This window comes from Botryllus schlosseri, chromosome 3 (genome assembly GCF_051294905.1).
Source record: "Botryllus schlosseri isolate E-star chromosome 3, Bs_hap1, whole genome shotgun sequence".
Taxonomy (NCBI): domain Eukaryota; kingdom Metazoa; phylum Chordata; class Ascidiacea; order Stolidobranchia; family Styelidae; genus Botryllus; species Botryllus schlosseri.
The window spans coordinates 10,759,595-10,786,986 of record NC_137238.1 but is presented as its reverse complement, the minus strand read 5'-3'; the positions used below and the strand labels follow the sequence as shown (position 1 = coordinate 10,786,986).

The 27,392-nt window shown below is 39.7% G+C and overlaps 1 protein-coding gene and 2 long non-coding RNA genes across 3 annotated transcripts in view; 2 read left to right on the top strand and 1 right to left on the bottom strand.

Annotated features, from left to right (window-relative positions):
* LOC145434846 (G-protein coupled receptor GRL101-like) overlaps positions 1-4,849 on the bottom strand; it is a 75,408-nt gene extending 70,559 nt beyond the window's left edge. The window contains exons 1-2 of the mRNA XM_080312080.1: positions 4,762-4,849; positions 3,097-3,226 (exon numbers count right to left, since the gene is read on the bottom strand). Of these exons, the coding sequence (XP_080168206.1) occupies positions 3,097-3,166 (70 nt within the window). The 5' untranslated portion in view covers positions 3,167-3,226; positions 4,762-4,849. The remainder of the gene's footprint in view (positions 1-3,096; positions 3,227-4,761) is intronic.
* LOC145434894 (uncharacterized) overlaps positions 1-27,392 on the top strand; it is a 260,858-nt gene that overhangs the window by 204,286 nt on the left and 29,180 nt on the right. The window lies entirely within an intron of this gene.
* LOC145435762 (uncharacterized) lies at positions 170-1,364 on the top strand. The gene is made up of 2 exons (XR_013914001.1): positions 170-230; positions 285-1,364. It is a non-coding gene; the product is annotated as an uncharacterized LOC145435762 (long non-coding RNA).

Sequence of the window (27,392 nt, the reverse complement as noted above, 5' to 3'; positions counted from 1 at the left end):
AAATGCTGAGTTAGCATTTTTTGACTCGTGCGAGAAAAACGAGAGAACGATAAGAAAAAAGATATTAAAATGATAGAATAAGGAAATTGAATTAAATGATCATGGGGAGTCATGATGAATGACGTCAAATAGACACACGAGTAAAGCGGGCATATACTGCACTAGTTCCGAAAAAGAAATGTGACGCTCCAGCTGCATTTAAAAAAGACATCCTGAAGACACAGACAGATGTAAGTTACTTTCAAGCAGAACGTCAGCATATTTTATTTCTGCCTCATTTACAGTGATACTGTCATGGATCGTATTACCATCCGACACTATGAAGAAATGTACAGAAAGAAATTGGGCAGTAAGTCTTTCACGTCTGACACTTGTCTCATCCCCAACAGCTGCCTTAATGAGACTGTGAATATACTCCACATCAAGAAATATTTCGCATATGATGTAATGGCTGCTGTGATGTTGGCATTCCAAAGTAAATATAGTCAGAAGGACTGGTACTGTGGAATATGCGACATTCAACTTACAAAAAGCAATTCAAGTGGCTGTTACTCCTGTCTCAACCGGGATCATCTCCTATGTGCTCGACTAAACACTTCCCCGAAACAAAAGAAATGGTTCTGTAACTGCTGCAAAAAATGCCTCTGTTAGAAAAATATGTAGCGGCAACTGTGACATTGAAAGTACTTCAGTGCTATTTTTCATGATCGATGTTCACATTGAAATCACACTATCAATGCTTGAATATCTTGGAAGCAGCAAATTGAATGCACAGCATTCACTGTCACTCGCAATACAGAATGTGGGAAAATACCAGCAAAAATTTTTTGCAGTATTGGAGCCTGCTAAATCGTACCATGCGTACCAAATTATCACCCAATGATCAGTATCTTTGCAACAGTTTGTCGTATGTATTTGATGACTTTTTCATACATGCTTAAGATGTTCACTTCCATAATACAAGACGCTCGTTGAAGGGAAATATCTACCTGGGCCTACTTAATAGCTAGCTACCTAACCAAGAGATTTATCGACTACTCAAAGACCTATCATTTTGAATGGATTACCATTACCACTGTTGCCCTACTTCGTCCACACATTTTGTCATTCATTCATTTGCTACTATCATATAATTTTTCAACTACAATTCGTTACAGAATGATCATGCAGAGACAATGTACCCATAATCGCATATACTTGTTTCATGCGGGTTTTATCAGACCACTTGACTTCCAAGGTTGCATCGATCTCTGCTATCCGACACCAAATACTGTGCATGCGCATGTTTTTTGTATCATCATTGCTGCTGTCCATTTGTTCCGTATTTCTGTTGTATGAGAATAAAAGCCCCTCGGTCTCTCTCAGTTCGTATTCCAAGCATTACTGTGCAGCAACATCAAGTATGGGTAGTGGGTACTCGTAGTACAACAGAGGTGAAAATTCCGTCTTGGTGGTATAAATTCACGTATCATTGGTTAGGTCAACGGTGCTTGCATGAGTTCAGAAATAAGTGGAGGCAGCAAGAATTTCAGTGAATCGTTCTTGTTCTGACTGCATCCGGTTATTTCACGATAGCACTTAGGAACTCTTCGTATGGCGCAAACATTCCCTCGGAGCTCCAATTATGAGCATACAAATCAGTATCCTACTTGTTCTTACTTCATTAAGCGTAGGTGAACATCTCTTGTAAAGGTAATGGTGGGCGTCAAGTTCTGGTACTTTCACGACAGCAATTTGCAATTATTATTATGGCGTAAACTTTCCCTCGGAGCTATAATTATGAGCATACAAATCAGTAACAGTTACCATTCAAATCAGTAACCAGAAATGCGAATAAATAATGTACAAAACCGAAGCCTGTCAACAACGCAAACAGTCTCCATAGTAATAGGCCTACGGCACACGGTGCCGGACGAATAGCCAGAGAAAATTATTCGTCCGGTACCGGACGAGTAGCCACTGCCTAAAAAAATTCAGCTTGCCCAGAGTTTCTCACGGCCTATTTAGAAAGCTGATGACGTCCAACATCTTCGCGATCGCCAGAATAAAGGAATATGACCCCCAGGGTTATAACAACTGTCTTTGACTAAACTAAAGCATCCAAACTGCCTTAACCAACTCTACGAATATACCGTAATCTTATAATTGGGGGTACAATTACTCTTATTTCCGCAAATTATAGTTATTTTTAATTAATTTTCTATTGCATTTTTGCGAAGGTGATGCTTGGTCCCCATATAAATATCAATTAACGCTGTATTAAATCGCGCGATGCACGAGAAAAATTTCAAATAGCATAAATCTGCTTATAATAATATTATTTATGTTGATTTACGAAAAAGGTTTGAGCCTCCTTCAACTCTTCATGCCTTCAAAACTCCTTATATTTAGGCATATTTAAGAATTTCCTCCCGGACGCACTTTTTACAGTGAAATTCAGGACATGTCCGAGAAATTCTGGACGTTTGGCAACCCGTGTGTACTGCGCTATAATTAGATGAATGAAAATGAAAGCCTAACAGAACACTATGTCCACTGCATCTCCATGACTGTCAAAAATGGATATATATATAGATATATATTACATTACGCATTACTATTCTATCTGAATGATGACGGATTTTACTCCTCCTACAAACTAACGTAAATCTGTGTAACACTACACTAATCTATGTAACACTACACTACAAAAACAACTAACGAGATTCATCGCTTCGAGATCATAATGTATTAGTGTCGATCTGTTGATTATTTAGTGGAAAGTGGCATGCAGGCAATGATCGCACAACAGCATCCTCAAATCCTCCTACATGGCTTGATCATGGTGAGTTTAGTGGTAATGTGGATAATAATGGTTATTTTGGAAATACAATAAAAGTATAAAGATAAAATATGGGTCACAGAACCAACAGGTTTCCCTATACCTGGCTAAGAGCATACAGAAATGAAGTACAATGCAGTGAACACTGCTTCCAGATAAATAGTATACAGTGGAATTTCTTCGCTTTTTTTCGCTTCGTCTTTTCACCCCGACATTTTAAAACATCGTTTTGCCCGAACGAAAAGAAAAGTAGGATTATACGTCACGTCACTTACTGAATATCCATACAAGTGCCATGACCCCGTTGTTCGTAATCAACGACTTTTCATCGGAAAATGCACTCATTATGCAGCCGGGCTGACATTCATCTATTCCAGAATTACAATCCCTGAATCCGTCGCATACCTAAACAATGGAAACATGCTTTCAAACCCGATAAAGATGTCGTTACAACAGGCGTCATGCAGGAAGGCCCTATATCAGTGGTTCTCGGCCTTCGTGTCTTCGCGGGGACCTTTTCCTCAGTTTTTTTGCTAAAATATAGCACAATAATCCTGCAGCCGTTCTTTCAGTTTACTTCCTAATCGCTCAACACGTGAACGCAGAGTTCTATGTTTAATGTCTTATTGAGTACGTGCCTGATAATAGGGAATTCTGATATCATACATGGCACTGAAAAGGTGCGTGCGGGTAAATCATCTTACATCTTACATCTTACATCTTTACATTTTGTGTAGTTGCAAATGTTACCTCCCGGGATGCAGCTACACGAATCTAGCTGTATGTGTAGTTTTGGCATGTCTCGGAAAGCACCATTTTTACCCGTACATGAGTGTGATTATAGGTCACTTTCACATCAGTAGCATGCCTGAGGACTTTGACCATCTCTGATCATATGTCGCCCGCCCTCATCTGATGTCCCTAAACGCAAGCCCGTCGAGTATTCGAAATCAAGGACTACAGTGAGTGGACAGTGTGATAAGCGACATCGTCATAACGCCAATGGTTGTTGGTTCCGTCCTCGACTCTCTGCCGCTATTATATGCGTCGAAGGTTTATCTGCGTCCGTCATCGCAAACCTCACTGACATAGCAGTGTTTCAAAAAGTCCAGAGTGGTGGTGAGCCGATCCCACAAAAGTCGGTAGCCGAGATTAAGTTACGGGTGCAGGTTAGACGGTAGAAACAGATATTGGCAGCGCGCGAGTGTGGCAGTTGTCCAGAAGTTTACGGATGCAAATATCCTGAAGAAGTCATTGTCGTGGAGTACATGACCTTACAAAGTCGATAAGCACCGCTTTTGCAAGCATGAAATAAACAAAAACCAGCTTATTTTCACTTGGGTAAACCACGTGCAACGTTATATGTATTGGAGTAATCAATGAATATGAAGTTCCAATGTTACAATGACGTTTCTTTCTGCTACGGAATATGTCCATTCTGTCCTGAGTCACGTCACCCGGCGCGTTTGGACGATTTTCTGATACGTTTGATTCGATTCAAATACATCAATAACCAGCGCTGCCATGACCTCTTCATTTCTGATATTTACCGAATTTGAAATGCAGTGACTTTTTAAAAAATATTTTCTTCTGTCTTCTGTTCTGATTTTTTCTGCATTATTTTTTTTCTATTTTTATAGTCCTAAAACTCTCCTCCACAGTTTAATTATGCTGCTATAGCAACCAAAATACAAAGTTTAAAAGGAACAAGTGCCAAAACGTTATTGGTGACGAATTCATGGATTCTACGACGAAACCTCCCACACTGCTCAATATGTGCAAACTTTCATCAACAAATCATTGGTATTGATCAAAGGCTCAACAAGAGACTAGTAAGCATTATGAAAATTCGATGGAAACACCGCCTAAAGCTGATGGTGCAGAATATATTACGCTAGTCATATGTCACTATGGTCTGGCCAAAGAACAATATTCCTCACCGCTTTTCCGTGAATATACCTTTCGTCGCATAGGAAATAGCTGCAATCGCACGGGAGTTTATGATTTCTGACGTGATAATCATCGATGTCCTGAATAGATTTAAAATTCACTTGAAATCACCAAATACATTGAAAACAACACATAATATTATTCTATAATAAGAATATATTTCTATTACATTGACTGATTAAATATTAGATCAATGATATTAAAAGTAGGATGAAGTTGGAATTCAAAGTTTGCATTTATCAAAACTGAACATTAAGCATTCTAACCAATATTATACCGAGTTTGAAATTAAGTCATACACAGGAAGCGCTAAATTTCTAACTTGAAGCTACTATCTATAATTACCGGATTTTTGCATTCTCTCGTTGATTTCTTTTGATATTGTACATTGGTGCAGTCGTACCTGGCAAAGAAGTCTCATTTTCAGTACATAAATGAATATTTCATGACACCGTGGAAAAAAGAAAGTGCTAAAAAGTTTTGTTTCTTATTTTATCCGACTCACCGATACAACTAAAGCAGGCTTTCCAAAACTTGAGGTCGCGACCCAATTGGGGTCGTTTGCCTATAATCTGTGAGGTGACGGATACGAAAATTATTACAAGAATATTACAAGAATACCATTTCTCGACGGCTCATTTGGGATTTTTTGGGTTATTTTTCAAAATAGAAGAAATAAGGACCTAAGAGGATTGCGAACCAGGCAAACAAGGTAGCAGATCAGTCGAATCATCATTTTCAAGCACCAACTATTGCGTTAGTCTGGAACCAAATGAATATTAAAGTGTCTGGAGCATAGAAATCAATAGAAACGAAATTTTGTCTTCCAGAAAAACTATTATTAGTGACCGGTAGTGCTATGTGTTAACAGTATTGTATATATAAATACTATCGGCACGGCAAAATAACTTATAGATCGTATGGATTGCGCTTGACCAAGAATATCATGTGGCCCGCCAAAACATATTGTGCGGCCCTCGAAGGCATTAAGAAACGTTATACAAATATTGATAAAAATTTGCAGTACAGAATCAAATTACTAGCGTGAATTGATTAAACTTTTATTTTATCAATATATTGAGTAAGTCGCAATCTTAATATTGTATTTCGGATGTTATTGTTAGCACAATAGCCCGACCTCGGGGCCTACGTATTTTGAAACGTTTCGGTTGCTAAATATTCAAGACTATACAAACGGAAATGAGTTAGTTCCGATAACAATTGTGATTTTAGATTATAATTTTCAGTATTGTACTTGAAAAAGCGATTGCTTCGTGCTTTTGGTAGATTCGTCCTCTATATGCGAAGTTAGTTGCAAGTCATTTAAGACTTAGTTCTTAACGTATTAATATTGATTTGTCGGCAGTAATACTTCTGTTCCGGCGTCAATGGTAATTCAATATGTATTACTTGTCGCAATATGACATTATTATAATTAATTTGTTGCTGCAATTCAAATCACCATTTAAATACAATCATCCTAATTAGAGACATAAGTTATCAAATTATGAGGTGCAAAATAAATCAACCAAATTGTTAAAACATTTACGACAATAGTAAATTATGTTGATGAAGTCCCCGCAAAAGAACGTGAAACAGGCAAGATAAGTACAGCAAGCTCTTTGCTGAAACACATTGAAATGGTAACATGCTGCTGGTGTCAGCATTGTGTTTTCTGAATCTTGACTAAATGCGTAATCAACATATCTATAAGCCGATATTTTCCCACATATTAAAATTGCTATCCTATCCTAAGAATCGCCACAACCTACTTTCATCCCTTCTTTTGGCGAATTGATTCATGACATAAAAATCTCGGTGATGTTTCTGACGCATGGGCTCATAAACGGACATCTGCGATTATGTACGTTTCGCAGCTCGCTACCAGAGGCTGTCGTAGGCCCTGGCGAGACACGAGGAAAGTCATTACAACAACTTGGCCAGATCACAAAAATGTGTCGACCTTTGTATTACATAAATTGGTTTTAAATCACGACAGGATTTATTGTCCGACCATGTTTTCCAATAAACACACAGTCCGGCACCGGATGCTTTAGTGTACGGGTATGCATAGATCTAGTGCGGGATTATAAGAGAGAGGGGACTTGCGATGCCAACCCCTTGCGCGCCAGGACACATGAAGGCATTAAGTTTTGGGCAATATATCAACGGGTACAATGCGATAACAAAATGATTGGCAGCGATAAAACCCTTTTGAGTGATTTTTATTCAAGTATGTACATAAAATATCAATAATTTCATAAAGAAAATAACCGTCGCTGGCTAGCTAATACCATCGATATTGAATGTCGGGTCGCCGAAATGGTCGGTACTGAATAGTCTGAGTAGACAGTAGTACAAATACGACCCGTATAGTGAAGTAATACACCCTAATTTGAAAGCGCGTAGAGTCAGAGATGTTACGTGCGTATACGACTGCCGTCTGGGCGTTCTCCATATCATATACATGCCGGCAAAATGTAGCATAATTATATTTTAAATATATACGATTTGATGTGTTAGGCTTGGGTCGTGAGATGCCACTAAATCTCGGATTTGGGTCGCAGTCAAAATAGTTTAAGAACCTCTACTTTATATAATTGAATAAAAGCATCTGTTTTGGTTTATAAATCCGATTTTACCAGAGTGCGGCCCGCAAATGTAATCAGATGTTGAATGCGGGTCGCGAGCTGAAAAGTTTTCCCACCCCTGACGTAGCAGTACTTGACTGTTGTACATCGATTGGATATAGATCAGGGGTTGCCAACCTTCTTGCTATTCACGGCCGCATTACGATTACTCAGGAAGCCTACGACCGCAGAAGGATAGTCGGAATGAACTAACTAGATGCCAAATATACTCATGTTAAACTGTCCATGTCCATTTTCGATAAACTCTGGATTAATATATTTCATCATATGCGCTTGCTATACACACCAACAACGCTAGTAACAATGTTATAAACAGGTACTTGGTACGACATGGTCACGCGAAGCGCGAAAAATTTTCAGATCGACGTATAAATTTTGTCATTAATATTAGTAATTTCAAATGTTACTATCAAACATTTATATTTTCTCAACTGATGTGATCAGATTCACCGGTAGATTTACTGGAGGGAGTGTATCTTCAGATAGTATAGTGGAAAGATATTGGAATCGCCCTAACGCACCAGAAACAAATTTCTTTCGTAATGAGCACACGATTCCAAGTTGATATATCTATATGGGACGCATCATTTCCATCTGCTGTTCACATATCTAATGTGGGGCTCAGATTGCAAAGAGTATTAGTATATTATAATCGAAAAACGGAATGATGTTGCATCGCGCACAGCGCGAAAAAAAATCAAGAATAAATAAAATCTCTCGAAAATCCGGGAGTCAATTCGTAAATTTAATTTGCATGTCGACGGGCGCCAACTTATGCTAATTGAAATACGTGTCGACCGCCGCACAAATTCCATTTTACGGTCGCAGGTTGGGCACCCCTGATATGGATGGAACTCGTTCCAAACAACATATAGACATTTCTAGAGTCTTGATTGCTGGAGGTTGACGTTTTCAGATTTGCGTAATTGTTATTGCTATCCACTGAGTCGCCAGCTTCCCACATAAGTCGTGAGTAGGTTTGGGCGAAAATGCTGACCATTGTTTTTATAATTTGATAATTCAGAGTTTTGCGTTCGCAAATAAACTTAGGTAGGTCGTGCTATGCGAAGTTCCTCGATCTGAACTGTATCACGATAAGACGCACACTGATAAAGAAATATTAAGAAACTTTGTGACGTCAGAAATCATACTGATTTTTAAAAATGCTACTTGAAATAACACATTATCTTAGTTGCACCCGATCTACTCGACGTATACAATGTCAGGTGGCTGATACCCTCAGAATCTTCGTCGGTTCAGCAGTCATAGCAAGTAGATATAGATCATTGGTACGAAATGGGTGTTCTGATGATGTAGACAGTGACCGTCCGAATGCCGCATACAGATGTAGTCCTGGCTAAAGATATTTTTGGACTGTTTATAACATTGGTGAGAAGCCCTTTTCGTCGAAGGAGCAATATTTACCTAATATTTTCTATTGTTAATACTAATCCACTGTGATGCCACAAATAAATATTATTGACGTCACGACTAGAAAAACAGTAAAACAAGCTTTAAACAAGGGCACTGTTATAAACATGTTTGTTTTGAATTGATTTTTGAATTAGATCTAAAACTATAGGACTATTCACTTTTCAAAATCCGCAACCAACTAAAACACAACTAACTAGATCAGTGGTTTTTGACCGGTGTTTCTGGGTGCACAATGTAAGTACCGTCAACGTATAATGCAGCCATAGACAAAGTGCGGGCCGCGGGCCAGATGCATCCCGTGGAGCGATTCTGAGCGGCCGTGAAAAGTTGATTAGAATTCAAAACATAAAACTTATTTTTGATGTTGCTGCGTCGAATAAAATCGTAGGCTGTATAAACTGAACTTAAAATTCCTTTATTTTCAAGCCTGTTCCTGATATGTCGCGATCACGTAGCCTACGTACCTTGTCTACGCAATCCAGATTCATAATAAAGTAAATACAACAAATTTTGCCATAACAATTAAAGTGACAAGAAGTCACCAAACCTTTTCTGCAGTCATTGCAATATTACGCATTACATGGTCTATGCTTCGGATTGTTACGTGATCCGTTTCCAAATCCCTAATTCGTAAAACAAGGTAATCAGTGCCCGTGATTACTATGTGTAATAATTAGGGCCATTTTTATATGACCTTAAAAAATCAATTATATGACTTTATTTTTGGGAAAATATGACTTTATATGACTTTATGCGAAAATCGTGTATTTTTACATGTAACCAACGTCACTCATGGAACTGACGAGTAAAACATGAACAACATAACAGTAATACACATCAATTTTTATTTTAAACCACTTTTGTAGTACAGTTTCATGTAGTGTGGAATGTTGGAGTCTTTAAAGTTACGATTGGACGTAAAATGACTTTAGTAAGGAAAATGAGCGCTCCACAGACGCTGATGTTGGTTGACACTTCTGCAGTTTTCATACAGCGCTGGTGAAATGTCTTGTCTTTGTAGCTCCATAATTTGTTTCACATCGTTTTTGTCCAATCGTTTCTTAATGTAATTTTTGAGCTCAAGCGGATCTTTTCCGAAATCGAGGGCATTTAGATCAGCATGAGCCTTTTTGATAGTGTACGCACAACTTTCCATTTTCAGTATCAAGTTTGAAATTTTGTTGTAGTGGAGGCATATTTCTGGTAACTGACTTGTCAACTTCGGATCGTTCACTGAATCTTTGACGCTCTTTACAATAACTCCTTCAGTTTCCCATGCGTGGACTATTTCTTTCACTTGTGGAAGTCTCTGAACTTCAAATGACGTCTCACTTCAGTGCACAGAAGTAAAACAGATTGTGTAGCAACACAATGCAATGTGTGACCTCATAATGCGATGTGTGACCTCCTCGGTCTGCGACTGTAATGTTATGTGGGCTAATCTTACAGTTTGCCTTCGTTCAATCAGAAATTGTCTTACGTTCTTAGTGCGTAATTGCTTCAATTGGCACTTTTTATGTAAAGTATACAATAATATGACTTTATAACTCAAATATGACCTAACCAGGAAAATATGACTTTATATGACTCTATAACTTTCTTAATATACCCCATATGGATGCGATTTTTGCGTTAAAATTGATTTCACGACTTACTGATGCATAGAAAAAAATATGACTTTAATGACTTTAAATGGCGCTAGTAATAATCACCCATAAAGGATTGACGGGCATGTCAAAAAAAACGAAAGCTGAAATTTAAAGAAGATTTGAAGCACTTATTTTTTGTTTATTGGAGTCTTTTAGCAGCTAGTGACGATCAGATAGCTGTGTTTAAGGCAGGGCTGTGGAGTCGGTAAATTTTACCACCGACTCCGGCTCCGACTCCGACTCCACGCATTTTCAATATACCGACTCCGACTCCGACTCCGACTCCTGAGTCTTTAAACGTACCGACTCCGACTCCGACTCCAGAGTCTTTAAACGTACCGACTCCGACTCCGACTCCGACTCCTGGGTTTTTAAACGTACCGACTCCGACTCCCGACTCCGACTCCGACTCCAGCATTATTACCAATTTACCTCGAAAATTATATAGATAGATAGATCATTTATTAAATTCGTCTCACCAGGAAAATTTGAAACATTCAAATAATCGGTATGGACAGGGAAGGGACGATACGACCGAGAAGTCATCTAGTCTATCCCTTCCCTATAGAGCATACAAATTATAACTCACGAGACAGACGAACACAATGATAAATTTCAAAAACACAAAAATAAAAGAGATCGGTATAGACGAACAACATACACATAAGAAAGCCATGTTCGAACAGCAACAACAACAGTGCATCAATTACAGACCAATAGGTTGATTAGAAGGGTCCAGCAAATAGTCTATCAGTGATTTTTTAAAACCGTTGAAGCTTCGTTCACGAATTGTAATGGGTACATTATTCCAGATGATAGGACCGGCTATCAAAAGAGATCGTTTGCAGAATTCATTCCTTACTAAATTGTGGCGATAATTTGGTGCGGCTGAAAATCTGGTATTGTGACTATGGGTGGATGTTGATAGTTGTAATTCATCCTCCAAACTAAAGGCAAGCTGTTTATTGTGAAAACGATACATGAATTTAGCTACTTCCAGATATTTAATTTCTTCAACTCTCAATATTCTCCACTCCCGATACGACTTCCCAAGATTACATCGAAATGACCCCGTAAGGGTACGAATGGCGTTGTTTTGAATCACCTGTATTGGATGCAAAGTACTTTTGTTGCAGAAGCCCCAACTCAAAATTCCATATTGCAAGTGACTGTGAACCATTGCAAAATACACTTCTCGGAGCACCGTCTTCGGAACTAGATGTCTAAGGCGTCGTAAGATGCCAACACCACGGGAGAGTTTAACCGCTAGCTTCTGGGTATGGTCCTTCCAGGATAGATCGCCATCAATGAATATGCCAAGATATTTTGCAACCCTGGTAGGGTTTATCATCTTATCATTTACCATTACACTAACAGTGCGATATTCTTTAGTACTTATGACGTTACTAATGAATATAATCTGGGTTTTGGCAGCATTCAGCGTTAATTTATTACACATCATCCATTTGGATACCAAAGTCATTTCTCTATTAAGCTTCGCATTGAGCTCATCAACGTAATCTGACGAGGCGAAGAGGTGCGTGTCATCAGCAAATAGGGTGGTTTCCATCGATGTGGATTTAGCTAGGTCGTTGATATATATCAAGAACAATGTCGGACCAAGAACAGACCCTTGAGGGACACCGCATCGTATGGCGCCAGGCGACGAGTTAATGCCACCGATATCGACACATTGAGATCTATTGCTCAAGTAACATCTGAAAAGGTCATTGGCGACACCCCTGATACCGCAGGCCGATAACTTGGCAAGAAGGATGTCATGATCAACGGTATCAAACGCTTTCTTGAGATCAAGGAATATACTGCATGCCACTTTGTTTTGCTCAATTACCTTATAGTATTTCTCCGTCACATCGAGAATTGCCTGGGAGGTATTGAATCCTTCCCGGAAACCAAATTGCTGTTTCGACACAATTTCTTCTTTATCAAGGAAATCCATCAACCTCATATGGACTAGCTTTTCGAACACTTTAGCCATGGTTGGTAGTATAGAGATTGGTCTGTAGTTACTTCTGTTGGTGTCATCTCCTTGCTTGAAGATTGGGACTACTCTCGCTATTTTTAGGGGGTTCGGAAAGATTCCATTATTTATACAGAAGTTGAATATCTTGCAAACTAGTGGAGAGATGTACGGACAAATTAGTTTTAGAAAAGCTGCAGGGATGCCGTCTACACCGTTAGCCTTATTGCTGCGAAGGCCAGCTATAGTCTGTACAATTTCGCTTTGCGATGTGGATCTCAAATAAATGGATTTCGATGAAGTCGAGGCAAATGACTGGCGCTCAGTCGGCGATGGCAATTCGCGCGCTAGCGATGGACCTAACGTGCAAAAATAGTCATTAAACGATTCAGCAATCTCACCCGGGGTAATCATCATCTCGCCAGTCGAATCAGTGATACTCAATTGCTTACTCGAGGTTTTAGAATCCCTATGAATGATACTGTTGATCATTTTCCACTTCCTTTTCGGATTATTTCTATTCTCTACGAAAGCTTTCAAGAAATAGTTTTCCTTAGCCCTTTTTTTGATACGAGTTAACTTATTCGAGTAAGTTTTATAACATTTTCTCTGCTCAGCATTGCCCTTAACAAAAAGAGGATAATGCATTGTGTTACGCCGTCTGATAGAGATCAGAATACCTTTCGATATCCAAGGTTTGCGGAGTAATTTACGGTCGCGCCTACTGAGTGTTATCGGAGGAGCATGACTGTTCAATAACTCGTCAATGGCATTCTTGCCACATTGTCGGTTGAATGACTATCATACAACCATTAAACATATGCAAAGATATGATTAACTGTGGCATGCTGAATTGTTTCATTGTGGCACAGCTCGAATTATCCACTATGCAATTAACATGAAATAAAGATTTGCTAAATATCTTTCCTTATTCAAGTTTTTATAACATGGACTCTCTAATATCCTGAAATATATGAATCATTCAAATATGGCAGATATCCAATCCTGTATAATAAAAATGTAGATAAAAAATCCAAGTGTAGCTCTTGTGTATGACTCAGCAACTAATAAAGAAATTGAACTTACTAATTTTGTCATTACACACTATCCTGATTACAAGCACAAACACTCTTACTACTAGTAATAGACATTGGTCATAAATGGAATTTAGTTAAGTAGTCAAAGACCATAGCCTATGTCTAGTCTACATGTACTTAATCAAGTATTCAAGGATTGGGACTTGCAGTCTTTCTTAATCATTTGTTCGACCCAAACAGCTAAGCTACACTACAAATATTTTTCATTTTGTCAAGCGGGAAGCATCGTTTGGTCATATTTACATATTTTTACAATTTCACAAAACCAGCGGATGCATTTTCTCTGTCGTCACAGTATCATGGTATAATTCCAAAAATTGCATCAATTTTGACTGCATCGCGAAAACGCATCTTGCGATTTTCGTCCCCTTTGCAACTGAGTTGTAATTTGCAAGTAATGTCTTTTATCTATATCAGGGGTGGGCAACTTTTTCGGCGAAAGGGACACCTGAGATTTACGAACCATAGCGCGGGCTACGGGAATGTTGATAACCTTTTTTTAGTCGTCGGTAGGAGCGAACCGAATTATGAAACATAAAAATTATATTGAAAATTCTTTGAAAGCAAATGTTTTCATGATAGAGAAGTTGGAGTCGGAGTCGGAGTCGAAATCATAGTCATTCTCACAAACTCCGACTCCGACTCCAGTCAGTATTTTCCCACCGACTCCGACTCCGACTCCGACTCCAGCTATTACAGTTTTCACGACTCCGACTCCGACTCCGACTCCATCAAGCGAAAATTACCCCGACTCCGACTCCACCGACTCCGACTCCACCGACTCCGACTCCACCGACTCCGACTCCGACTCCACAGCCCTGGTTTAAGGTATGTAGTTTAAGTCGGTTTAATGACAAAAACACGTAGACATACACGCGGCCAAGAGTGAATCAATTTCAGAAGTACTACAAGCTGCGATCAACTACAAGGTTATTTCGCCAAGCTGTACACTGCTAGGAAGTCAGTGACCAAGACAATAATCGTTGTTGTATCCGAAATACATTTTAATCTTTTGATAGAAAAATGCGGATTGGCGTTTAAGGAGAGTTTGAAATGTATCACGATTGCATTGTTTCGAAATGTGACAGCAAATCAATATTATTTTCTGGTAATTAATCGTCACTTTCTGATTCCCTAATATCAACACATCCACTGAGCAGAATTTATTACCAGTGTAATTCACGACTTTATATTTAGATATAAAATTAATACGCTGGAGAATAAGGCCAACATTTTGACTCGGCCCGCAAACGTATTTTCTGCTTCTCATTTGGCCCGCGGAGAAGAATAATTGCCCACCCCTCGTCTGGAAGCTTATGGCTACTGATGAGAGGGCTCTGAAATATGAAAGTCGGTCAATATACGGAGCAAAAACTACAAACTGAGGGTTAATCGCGCCGAGCGCGAATTTTTTTCAATAAACTTCGGCTTCGCACCCCTTTCTGATGCTTTCACGCCCCCCAGTTCGAGAATCACAGCACTAAAATGTATATGAAATGGTACGAAGCTTATTTTCTTAAACTCTGCCTTCCGAGCAGTGTGCACTGTGCTGCTTAAATAGCCTTGATGTTGAGCGAGGATTACATTTTTTTTAACTTCGCCCTCAACCGACCGAGTGTTTCGTGTTTTTGTCATAAGATCGACTTTAATTAAAATCTTTATTATTTGTGTGATGCATGAGGACGGGTTTACCTCTGACTCCAGAATAAAAATATTTTCTGTGTTCTTAAGTCTAAACCTTCTTTGAATTTCGGTTTTCGGCTTTGTCTTTTTGGCATGCCCGTTAATTCTTTATGGGTGATAGATATGATGAGTCATATAGAAATCACGAACTCTGATTGACTTGTTTTACGAATTAGCGATTTGCAAACGTATCACGTAAGAATCTGAAACACATACCGTATAATGCGCAATGTGACAATGGCAACAAAGAAGGTTTGAACTGAACTATATGGAAAAAGTGATTTCTTGTGACTCTAATTGCTACTCGCACTTTGCCACATTGCCTTTATTTTGAATCCGGATTACGCATGCGAGGTACCTAGGCAGCGTAATCGAGGCACATTAATGAACAGGCTTCAAAGTAAACGAATTTCGTGTTCATTTCATAGAGCCTATCGTTTTAGTCATCCACAAAGCAAGTTTCATGTTTGGAATTGGAAGGAACCTTTCGCGGGTCGCACGGAATAGTTTTGCGGGCCGCACTTTGACCAGGTCTGTTCCAGACCATCAAACTATCCGTTGGGATTGGTAGCATTCTGGTTGCACTTTTTATTATTTTGTGATATCATGATAAGGAGGAGGGCCGCGACAATTTTCACTATCATAAAGGTAGGCGTGCCTAAAAAAGTTTGAGAACCTCTGTTTTAGAGTCTTAATAGAATAATGTGGATAGGGGCTTAAGGAGAGTTAAAAATTCATCATGTTTAACATGGTTTTGAATTCGACTCATGAAGGAAAATAGATATTATTATAATTAAACGTCACTTTCTCATTACCTAACATCAACACGTTCACTTAGCAGCATTTATTAACGATGTAATTTAAAAATCAAATTAAAATACGCTCGAGAATATAGCAAAAAAATTTCACTCGGCCCGCTGACTTATTTTGTACTTCTCATTTGGCCCTCAGAGGAAAATAATTGCCCACTACTGCGTAATATCATGTAATATACGATTATGTATATGGGTTTGATAATCAAGCATTCTAGTGAAAAGCCAGGGTATTAATTTGGAGGTCAGAAATTTAATTCATTTGACTGTTGCGGCACGCGCGCTATTAAAAGGTTTGAATCCGGCCCGAAAAGCAAGTTGAGTTTGACACTTCTGGCTTACAGCTTACGTTGTCGTTCTATAGTAGTATGTGTATCCAATAGCAAAGTATAACTTCTCTAAATAGACTACTCTGTGCTCAGATTGGGCAGTGCTCAGTTCTCACCATTACCAATCCTATATTAAGACTTGAATCTAACGAATATAGTTCATACGTATATATTTCTCGCATGCGTAAGCGATACAGCGCCCTTTTGCACGCATAGTTAACTATATATATTTATTGTTTGATATCAAATCAATACCTGTTTCAAACTGCTCGAAAACTGTAATTTATTTACTTACCAAATGTAACACCGAGTGTTTGAAGTCATCCCCACACTGCATGTTATCCATGGACGTGACGAAGTGGGATTGAAATTCGACAGCCTGTTGTAAAATAGAATTTACCAATCAGTGAAAATATCTCAATTGCCATTTTAACAATACAATCTGTACTGAGTGAACGGCAAACAGATAACGCATGTGAGTAATATTAGGACATACCTAGCTAACTATTCTTATAAATGTTTATGAATACAGCAAATAACTGATCTACAAATTTAAAAAAAAAAATTGCGCCAAATTTTTGATGATTGAATTGAAGACTAATATTTGGTAGCTGAATCCAATGCTGGGTTCAGAACAGATCTATCACGACTAGGGTTAGTTCGGATATCAATAATTTTCACTATCCGGATAACGGATATATCCGTATATTAGGAATTTAGCTAACCGGTTAACCGGATAATGAATGCTAAGTGCGATAATCGATTTCACGAGGTCTGTATGAAAAATGGATCGCAAAATCATTACACAGTGTTATGGTAGACTTATACGTACACGCGCAGTACGAGCGAATACGAGAAAAATCACGCAAATTTAATGTTCAGTGCTTCTGCAACTCCCTCCTTATGAAGTACACTACATCAAAAGTGGCATCCTGTAGCCCGACTGGAGTTTTGCAACAAAGAGTCCACACGTATTAAATGCCCTTTCTGCTTCCACAAATGGGTTGAATATAGTAAGCAGCGCTAACTTTCTGCCCATTCTTCTGTTCTGGTGTCCAGTACTGGAAGGACGAGTAGCTGATACTGGAAATGAGGCTGACATGATAGTTAGCTCTAATTCCTCCATGGGAAATTCACATAATCAGGCCCGTAGCCAGCCGAAGATAAAGGAGGGGGTGTTTTAAATAAATCGGGGGGGGGTCGATTTTTTTCGAATTTAGTATCAGCGGGAATCAATTATGCTTGCACGCACGAACAATGGGTTGTTCAGAATTGACCGACTTTCAAAAAGTCTAGGTTTTCAGTCCGTTTCCCATGCCTTATACCTTAAAAACAAATTCTGGCAACTTTTTTTTTGTAATTCATCCCCTGCATCCGTGTGCACATTGCCGTTTTCTCATGCACCTAAAAATTTCTTCGGAATTAGGGGATTCCCCCGTTGTCAGTGACTCGACAGGAATGGCGTGTGTTCTCATTGACGAGACGCGTATGTTCTAGCGCTGATGAAGCGCTGAGCACGGCTGTGAAACGGGGTTCATTGATTAGTCAGGTGCCTTGCTGCTTTGTTGTTGATGGACTGTGTTTACGATTGAGGTGCAGGACTTATCAGGCAGCGTTTTGACTCATGCTATTAGCGAGTTTAGCGCGTGATTAGTGAACATAGTATTATAGCAGTATACAACTATTTGATATAATAGACCTGATACTCTTTTCCTTTCTACTGGGATAGAAATAAAGCTTGCAAATGTCTATTCCAGTGACTGGGGAAAACCGCCAGTCGGTTGCTCTAAATTTTTTCTTATATCCCAAGATATCAATATACTGGTATGAGTTTTTCCAATTTAGGAATAACTATCTTCGATAATCTATAACTGGATCTAATCTGGCTACTCCTGTGCAAGTTATGCAGTATGTGTTTGACCTAAAACTCTAAAAGAACTGAAATGTTTTCCACTATTCTTTGTTGCTTGACTGAGTTTATGTATATCTGTTTTTCTAGGATTAGCTGTAGTGCGAAATGTCTGAAAAAAAAGAAAATTGTCATCTAGTGCAGCAGTACCGAAGAAAACTAGAAGAACACGATCGCAGACCCAGCATTTCTTAGTTGGGCCATCTGAGGAAGCCATTACGGGATCGAAGTTGCCCACTCTGAGGCAAGTTATGCAATATGTGCTACACCTGAGAGAGCATTCATTTTTAAAAAATGAACCAGTCAAGTCACCCATCCAGATCGCAGTAGATGAAGCGATCGGTTTTTGGTTACTTGCTGGCATAAAGACTATCACAAAAGTCAATGCCACTAAAAGATTGGAAACAGTATGGAAACAATGGCTGTCACCAAAGAAAACTGCAGGCCGGCAATATGTATCAAAAAAAAACAAAGCGACTTTGAAGCCAAACTGAGTAAGCTATGGGATATAGGAGCCCCTGACGCGATAGCGACAATTGAAGCAAGTAGACTTCTTTCTGACGATAAAAAACGTGAAGACATAGCATTTTATATGGATCAAAGGGGTCCGAGATTAGCAACGATCGGTGGCAAAGATAAAGTATTGAAAGCGAAAATCATGCAACAAAAGAGACGGACCATGAGTGCAAGAGAGTCTGCACCAGCATCAAGTAGCGAAGGTGGATTTACAGGGAGCTCATCTATATCTTCACAGGTAGCTGACACTTCTCACAGCACTGATTTTGAACTTGCACAGTCGACATCTGGTCATTCCGCTAAATTTGTGACTCTAAAAGCTCCTGTAAACCTATTCAGCGACGAAGACCTATGCCAGGTTTTTGATCGCTTGAAAGTCAGTGATAATGCCGCTACCACGATAACTGCAGCACTGATTAAAGCTTGCGATGGCAACCCTAATGACTTCCATCTTTCAAGATCTGGGACCTATCGACGACGCATTGCAAATCGTTTGAAAATTTCCGAATCTATCTTTGAAAAAATATCCACCAATCCACCAGAGCACATTGCATTGCACTGGGATGGAAAACTCACTAAGAGTTGTCTAGGATATCAATTTGAGGCCTTGGCAGTGCTCGCATCGTCTGCGTATTCCGGCGCATTTAAGAAAGGGAAACTTCTTGGCATTCCAACTCTGGAAAGTGCTACAGGAAAAGCACAGGCTGATGCATCATTTGAACTGCTGGAACTTTGGAATTTAACAAAATCAGTTAGAGCTCTTGTGTGTGACACAACATCCTCAAACACTGGTAAAAACGAAGGTGCGGTTCCGTTACTTGAAGAATTGATTGACAGGAAAGTTTTCTACAATGCCTGTCGCCATCATATTTATGAACTGGTCATTCGAGAGGTTTGGAAGTGTTTGTTTGGATCGACAACCACAGGCTCTGAAAACACGGATTTTAATGCCTACAAGAAGAAGTGGAAACATATTGTTTTATGTTCCAGCTTGGTTGAAAGCTTTTATTTCATGTGACGCACCTTGGAATGATCTCAAATTCCTTCATGACATGAAAAACTTTTCATTATGTGATCTCACTGTTGCTGATGTGGCATACAAGAAATTGCGAAAACATCATTGGTATCTAACTGAGGAAATGGTGGTATTTACCATGTTCTCGGCTAATCCAAAGATTCCAGACAAACTGAAGGAAGCGATGGCTGCTAAATTGCTGAAAATGCCAATCCCTGAAAAATTTCGCAGAGGTATGCCTCTCAGTCTGATCTCTGACTCTGTCTCTGAGTCAATGAGTATGGTCGATTTGATTGGGCCAGAATCGTGGTTTCTATTTGATGCTATACATGTGGAACATGATTGGTTGAGTCTTCCAGTTTCGGAATGGCATACTGATCCGAATTTCGTGACTGCTCAAGAATTTGTGAATACTGTTGAACGGGGATATCTTTAAGTTTCTAGATATCCCTGCTGTTGAAGTAGTTAATGATGCAGCAGAGCGTATGGTAAAATTGAATACCGACTATGCTGCGTTCATAACGGATGACTAAAAACAGCGAGCGAGCCTCCTACAAGCTGTGGAAGATCACCGGAACAGATATGCAGATTTCTCGAAAGCAACCATTTCATCCACCAGATTTATGTAATATTTTGCCAAGTAGATCTCTTTCTTTGCCTTATTTTTTCGTTTCCTGTGATGTTTATTATGTGGCTGTGAGTGGATGTTACATTTACAGTTGTATTCTTGCACATGGGGATCCAGGAAATTGATGAACAGTGCCGGGTAGGTTTGAGGGGTGTAGGATATGTGATCCAACAAAATGAATATCAGTTTTAGGTAGTTTTGAGCAGTTCTAAGGCAGTGTGGGACATGGAAATGATATCCTGAACTAGGAATGCCTTATAGAGTGGGGTTTTGTAGCACTCCAAACCGCAACAGCTTCATAAATCCATGTTATATGTCACTTTAACTAGGCTAGGTAAAATCGTGACACTCAGATTTTAGGGGAATCACCTATTTTCAGCTGCTATTCTTCCAGCTCAATGTGCACACGGATGCATGGGATGAGTTACAAAAAAAAGTAGCCAGAATATGTTTTTAAGGTATAAGGCATGGGAATCGGACTGAAAACCTGGACTTTTTGAAAGTCGGTCAATTCTGAACAACCCTAACCGAACATGTTTGCGAAATGCGAACATTCGATGTCATTCAATTTCGCGATGTCACTCATTAAACACAATCGCTGATCATAATAGTCTGATCGGCAAATTGTCTCCAAGCCACCAAGAGATAGGAGCCAACGCATGCCAGGCGCGACACTCGATGGTTAACGCCAGTGATGATATCGCTCGTACCATGCCTATTGCAGATGCGATTGTGTAGGCCAGCGATAATATCGTGAGCACCAAGCCAATGCAGATGCGATTATGTGGACCAGTGATGGTATAAGTCCACAGAGTTTATTGCAGATTCGATTCTGCCAGCGGAACTATAGGGTTGTTGAAGACTCGAAAAATTAGGTCATCAACGATAGCAGACTTGCGGCAATCAATGACCTAATTTGGCGATCTTCTCAGCGGGAGATTGCGTCGCGTTACATAGGCCTACTGCATTGACGCATTTCGCTACTTGGCGACACGCTTCTCGCTAATTGGTCGCGCGCAACACTGATGATACGACTTATTGAAGCTTCCTAAAAGTGTAAAACGGAATATTAACGATACTATTTTATCCGGTTGACCGGCAGATTTATATCCGGATATCGGATAATAAAAAACCTGCGATTAACCGGTTAACCGTTATGCGGATAATCCAACCCTAATCACGACAGTACTTCTAGCTGTGAATTTTGCCGAATTTCTTTCAAATTTCGACTGTAGTCATAGTGACCTTACCGTAAGAGTTTAACAAGAACATATCAAATATGTTTATTGGAATGATTCATGATTAACATCAGGCTGTTGTAGCATGGAATGATGGTGTGTTCAGTAAGTTATAATCTTGTGTTTGCTATCTTTTTCGATGAGGACATCTTTTTGACTTTGGAAAAATGTATATCGACGTATTTATTTATTAATTGGCAGAAGTTATCATCTTTATACATCTCGCTTGCTTTTGACGATATTTTCGGTGACTCCTTACTTAGGTACGATCGTTATCCTTACTCATATTTCCTGTAGACTCTATTGCAGGGGTGGCCAAACCGTGACCCGCGAGAAATTATTGATAATATCAAAAATAAATGTTCCATGTAATTTATTCTGAACTTGCAGAACCAGCCGAAAATTTAATTAGCCTGATCGCGAAACTTGGGATGTTGATGACTAAAATATTTCGTATCCTAGGGCCATTGACATTTTTTTTAGATCTTCTTATATCACCATAAAGTAGAATATTTCGTGGCAGATTTATTTGACTAGATATTTTTCATAGCACTTCGCGCGATTTATTGTCACTCGATTTCTTGCTTTTAGTATTGGTGCCTCCTCGTGAAAATTCAAACTTAGAAATACGGATAATATAACGCAGAGCGAATGTTTGTAGTTGTATAATTGACTCCAGAAGGTTGCGTTTACAATTCGCTGCGTGTTCCCTTGCATTCGACGACAGGCGTAACCACGCCGTATGGCCTTGTTGGCTGACGTACCACGAAGCCTGTCTATTGTACACGTATTCGGTGGATCACACTGACGAATATATTTTGTTTCTGTCTCCACGACTTGTAACTTTATTGAATCACGTACGGCAATGCAATGGACTTCCGAATCAGCGAATAATCATGAATGAATTAAATATCTCTACATCGAATTACATAGGCCTACGCGTATCTCTCATAGCCACGAGAGAGTCATGCCCACAACACCGTACGATTTCATACCTTGTTATCTACGTTTACACGACAAAATATACGACTCACAAAGGACTTATCGGGTCTCAGTTCAGGGAATTACGTAAGGTTTATCAACTCCTTATTGAGTATTATTAAAATGGCGTTATACCAATATATATCGTTAAAGACAATTTACCGAATTTAGTCCAACTATATTTTCTAAATTATGAGAGAACGTGTCGTCCAACATGCGACTTCGCGTCTGCACTCGCAGAAAGATACTTGACGATGAAATCTTTTCACAAAGTGGTAGACGCATGTTCACCGAAATCTGCGATATTGATGTGTCCAATCACCGATAAATCATGTCCTGGCCAAATGAGCCCGGCGGTATAAAGCAGAGTTGTGATCAAGTCACCACCTTCGAGTCACAAGTCATCTCGAGTCGTTGCACATTTTGACTAGAGTGAAATAAAGTCAATCGATCTTTGAAAGTGACTCGATTCAAGTCAAGTAACTAGGTTTTTGGAGGTGACTCGACTCAAGTCAAGTCATTCGATTTTGGGAGGTGACTCGTGAAGTCAAGTCGAGTCAAGTCAAGACAAGTCACGAGTCAAGGCACTATTCAAGTCAAGCTGGCTTTTCAAAGTTCGAGTCATGATTAAGTCATTGCATTTAGCTAGCTGTTTGAAATTCAGATTGAGCCGTCACATGTTTTAGATCGAGGGATGTATGTAGGGTTAAATGCGCATGCAAAAAAGGCGTTGTATACCTCAAGAATGCGCAGTAGACTGCTGAACTACGTAACTGTTATATATACCCGCAGTTTTCAATTATCCACCTCAATTATCCCCTCTCATAGGGGAAACAAAATGATATGATAAATTATCCAACGACATATCCAAAGCATACAATTTAGGATTGCGCCAATGCTTGACTAGGAATATTGTAAACAATATTCAAATTCTATTTGGATCAATTTATGAGCTGGACCTCGGAACATTTTCCAGGTGGAAATGAGGTCGCGACCAGAAATGGTTGGAAACCACCAGATGTTGATACATTATATATTAATATATGGAAGAACCAATATTATAGACAGAATTCATTCATATAATTTACCAACCAGATAAATATTGTAAGCGCCCAAGAAGTAGCATCGACTACCCTATGGTGGGCCCAAGACCAGTGCTTTTTTGGGATGAAGGGGGCAAAAAAATGTTGTTTCGGACCAGGGCTGTAAAGTCAGTAGATTTTATCATCGCCTCCAACTCCGACTCCTACTCCAGACATTTTCATTATACCGACTCCAACTCCAACTGCGTCAACATATATTCCATATACCGAATACAAGTCCGACTCCGGATCCGACTCCGACTATTTTGTTAGGAGAACTCGGATACCGACTACAACTCCCTCAGTATTACCAATTTAATTCGAAAATTATATGTCACAGTGACGGTTTATTTGACTATAATATAACCAATAAACATATGCAAGCATATGATTACCGATGACATGCAAAATTGTTTCATTGTGGCACAAAATTATCTCGTGCAATTAACACGGTAGAATGCCTTTCTAAATATCCTTCCTTTTTTCATATTTGTATATCACTTTTATAACATGAAGTCTCCAATACCATAATATGTACTGATCATTCAAGGATGACATATATCGAATCCAGTATAATTAAAATGTAGATAAAACAATCGAAGTGTAGGTCTTGTGTATGATTCTGAACCTAGTGCAGAGATGTACCTTACTAATTTTTTCACTTTTACTGTTGTCTACATCGGTTGGATATCTAATTTTTTATTGTCTTAAGCTTCGAAAAATAATATATGGCTCTCACTCAAATACAAGTAAAAAGATCAAACTCAAAAAAGAAACGTGGACGCAAGTTTCACATGGTTAAATAAGGCAACCAGCATGATTAGAACAAGTTTTTAAATAGAATATGCGCTCCACATGGCGAATCCCATGTTTTGTAAAACGAGTGCCACAATGACGTGATGAATTTTCAATTGTAACGTAACAGTTGATTAACGTGTATGGCTCTATGGGAGTTACAATGGAAAATATAGCGCCAGTAAGTCTTTTCAAACCAAATAGGTTCCCGACCCCTGGTGTGGATACTCCTCGCCAAGCAGAAACGTTTAAATTGCGTTTAACTAAGCATCACCAAACACCATCTATTACTATTTGAGAGTTCGGTTTTGATTATTTTCCTCTTCCTTTGCGAGGTAGTAGTGTCTGGGGTCATTGATAACCTGCCATTCAGCATTGCAGTGGCTCATAATCAATGCTTCCCAACCACTGGTTCGGGTTGCGAAGCTGTTTCAGGTGGGTCGCGAAGAATTTCTAAACGTTGAAGTTTCTTATTACATTTACCAAATGTTTCAAAAAGGTATCTTCTCAAGATTAGACGAGCAAATGCACGTCCACCTCTAAATTATATTGCGCAATAAGCGCTTCAAACCATCTCCCTGCACCCACAACAATTCGTGAGCCAGGTTCTCGTTACTGTCATTTCGATTGGGGGGTGAAATCGAACAGTATGCGTGATTGTGTAAGCCTGCCACTTGAAATTTATTATTTCCTACAAACGCTTTCCGAACATAGATAGGGAAATGTGGCACTCCAACCCAAATCGTCGTTATATTTAGCAAAAAATTGCCGCGACGTAAGCTACTCACAACCAATTTGTGCTACAAATTGATGATTGGATTCCCACTTTATCGATTATTATTGTTTGTTGTATTCATGCTTTCGACTACAATGGTCATATACACCACGCCGCTATTCTATAATATAGAACAGTGGTTCTTAACCTTTTTTCCTCCAGCGCCCCCTTTCAAAGATTATCGGGCTCCAGCGCCCCCCAACCTCATATTGTAAGGAATGTACCAAAGACAATGAGTAAGAGGAAGGGCCGTACCAGAACTTCGTCAACTCCCCTAAAAACGATTGCCTTGCGCACCCATAGCGTGATAAACCAAACTTCTGAGGGCTTCGCCCCAATAACCCCGTAGCGTGATTTCGATGGTCAGCAAAGTTTGTGTGGCCTAGGCCTGGTCGCTTTAGGTGCCAAAATATTCTATAATGCATAAATGAATAGGTGGTAATTACATATATGTCGCTATAAACTTTTTATCCTCTCAGCCCACTTAATCAGATTTACCAGTAGCGCTGAGCTGTTGTATAGGAAAATAAACGGCACGCAATTAATAATCAACATATTCGGGCGTGCCCGTAGGTACAATTAATTTGTTACCAGGGCCGTAACAGCACTTCGTCAGCCCCCCAAAAAACGTTGGTCTTGAGTCCCACATAGGGAGATAAACCAAACTTCCGGGGGGCTCCGCCCCCAGAGCCCCCTTCGGCTATCCGCTATTCGTTGATACTAGTCATCTACATTGGGTGTGCATTTACTGAGCCAGCTATTCTCGCCTAGACGCGCCAAGCGCGAAAAATTTCAATAATTCTTGATTGAATTGGTCAATATGATCGGGAAGTGCATATATATTAATATCAATTTTTATCCTTTCTCTGCTCACGTAAACAGATTTACCGGTAGAGCTGAGTGATGTGTGATTGAAATGGTAGGACCCCTCAATAATAATTATACATCTTAGGGCGTATACTCGTTGGCAGGAACGAAACGACACTTCGTCAGGCCCGCCGAAAAAAACTTGGGTCTTGGGCTTCTATAGGGTGATAAACCGACCGCCCCCCATCACGTTGTTCGCTTTTGCCACGAAATCAGCTGTACTGTTTAGCGAGACAGTGCGAAGCGCGAAATTTTTTGATAATTCTCGATAAAATCGGTCAATAAGATCGGGAATTGCATATATATTGCTATCAATTTCTTGTCCTCTCTGCTCACGTTACCAGATTTACCGGTAGAGCTGAGTGAGGTGCAATGTTCCATCTAAGCTGCGCACGTGCGCAGTGCTGACACGGTCTCTGCGCACGAAAAATCTACGTTGCGCGCAACAAATCCGAAGTTATGACCTTTTTTTAGTCGTTACGCACTGTTGTCCAAGGGTCTGCGCAGTGAGTTTGTGAGTGCGCGCATACTCGTCAAAACGTAGAGGGAACATTGTGAGGTGTCTTGGAAACTGTAGGCCCCGTAAGTAATAATTAAACATAGCCGGGCGGGCGGACTCGTTGATATGACTTCGTAGCATGATGTTATTTCGTGACCTCCTGTCTGCTATATCAAAAAAATATAGAATCGCCCAACAGGGATATCGCCCAACGGGGATATCTAGTTCTATATATCCCTGTCGTCCAATCGTACTAAACTAAAATACGCACACGATTTCAAATTGGTATTTCTTCACTGGCATATTCTTTTTCCCTGCCAGATGGAATTCGTCTTCTGAGGTTCAGATTGCCAAGACAGGAACATTCGGTGCCAGTCATTTAGGCGCCTATGGACAATTAAACCTATATGTCTTTTGTAGGCTATAAATAACGAAGTTTTCGGTGTTAATTCGCTCTGAATATATTCATTAAGGATATGTCCTACTACCACATCATCTACTGCGAAGCCATTTTTCTCCAGCGCCCCCCATACCGCCCCCCTGAGCCCAGCGCCCCCCATATCGCCCCCTGAGCGTTTCCGCCCCCTTCAAAATCGCCAGCGCCCCCTGGGGGCGCTGGAGGCAAGGTTAAGAACCACTGATATAGAATCTATATTATGATTCTGCATCTGCCGACTGGG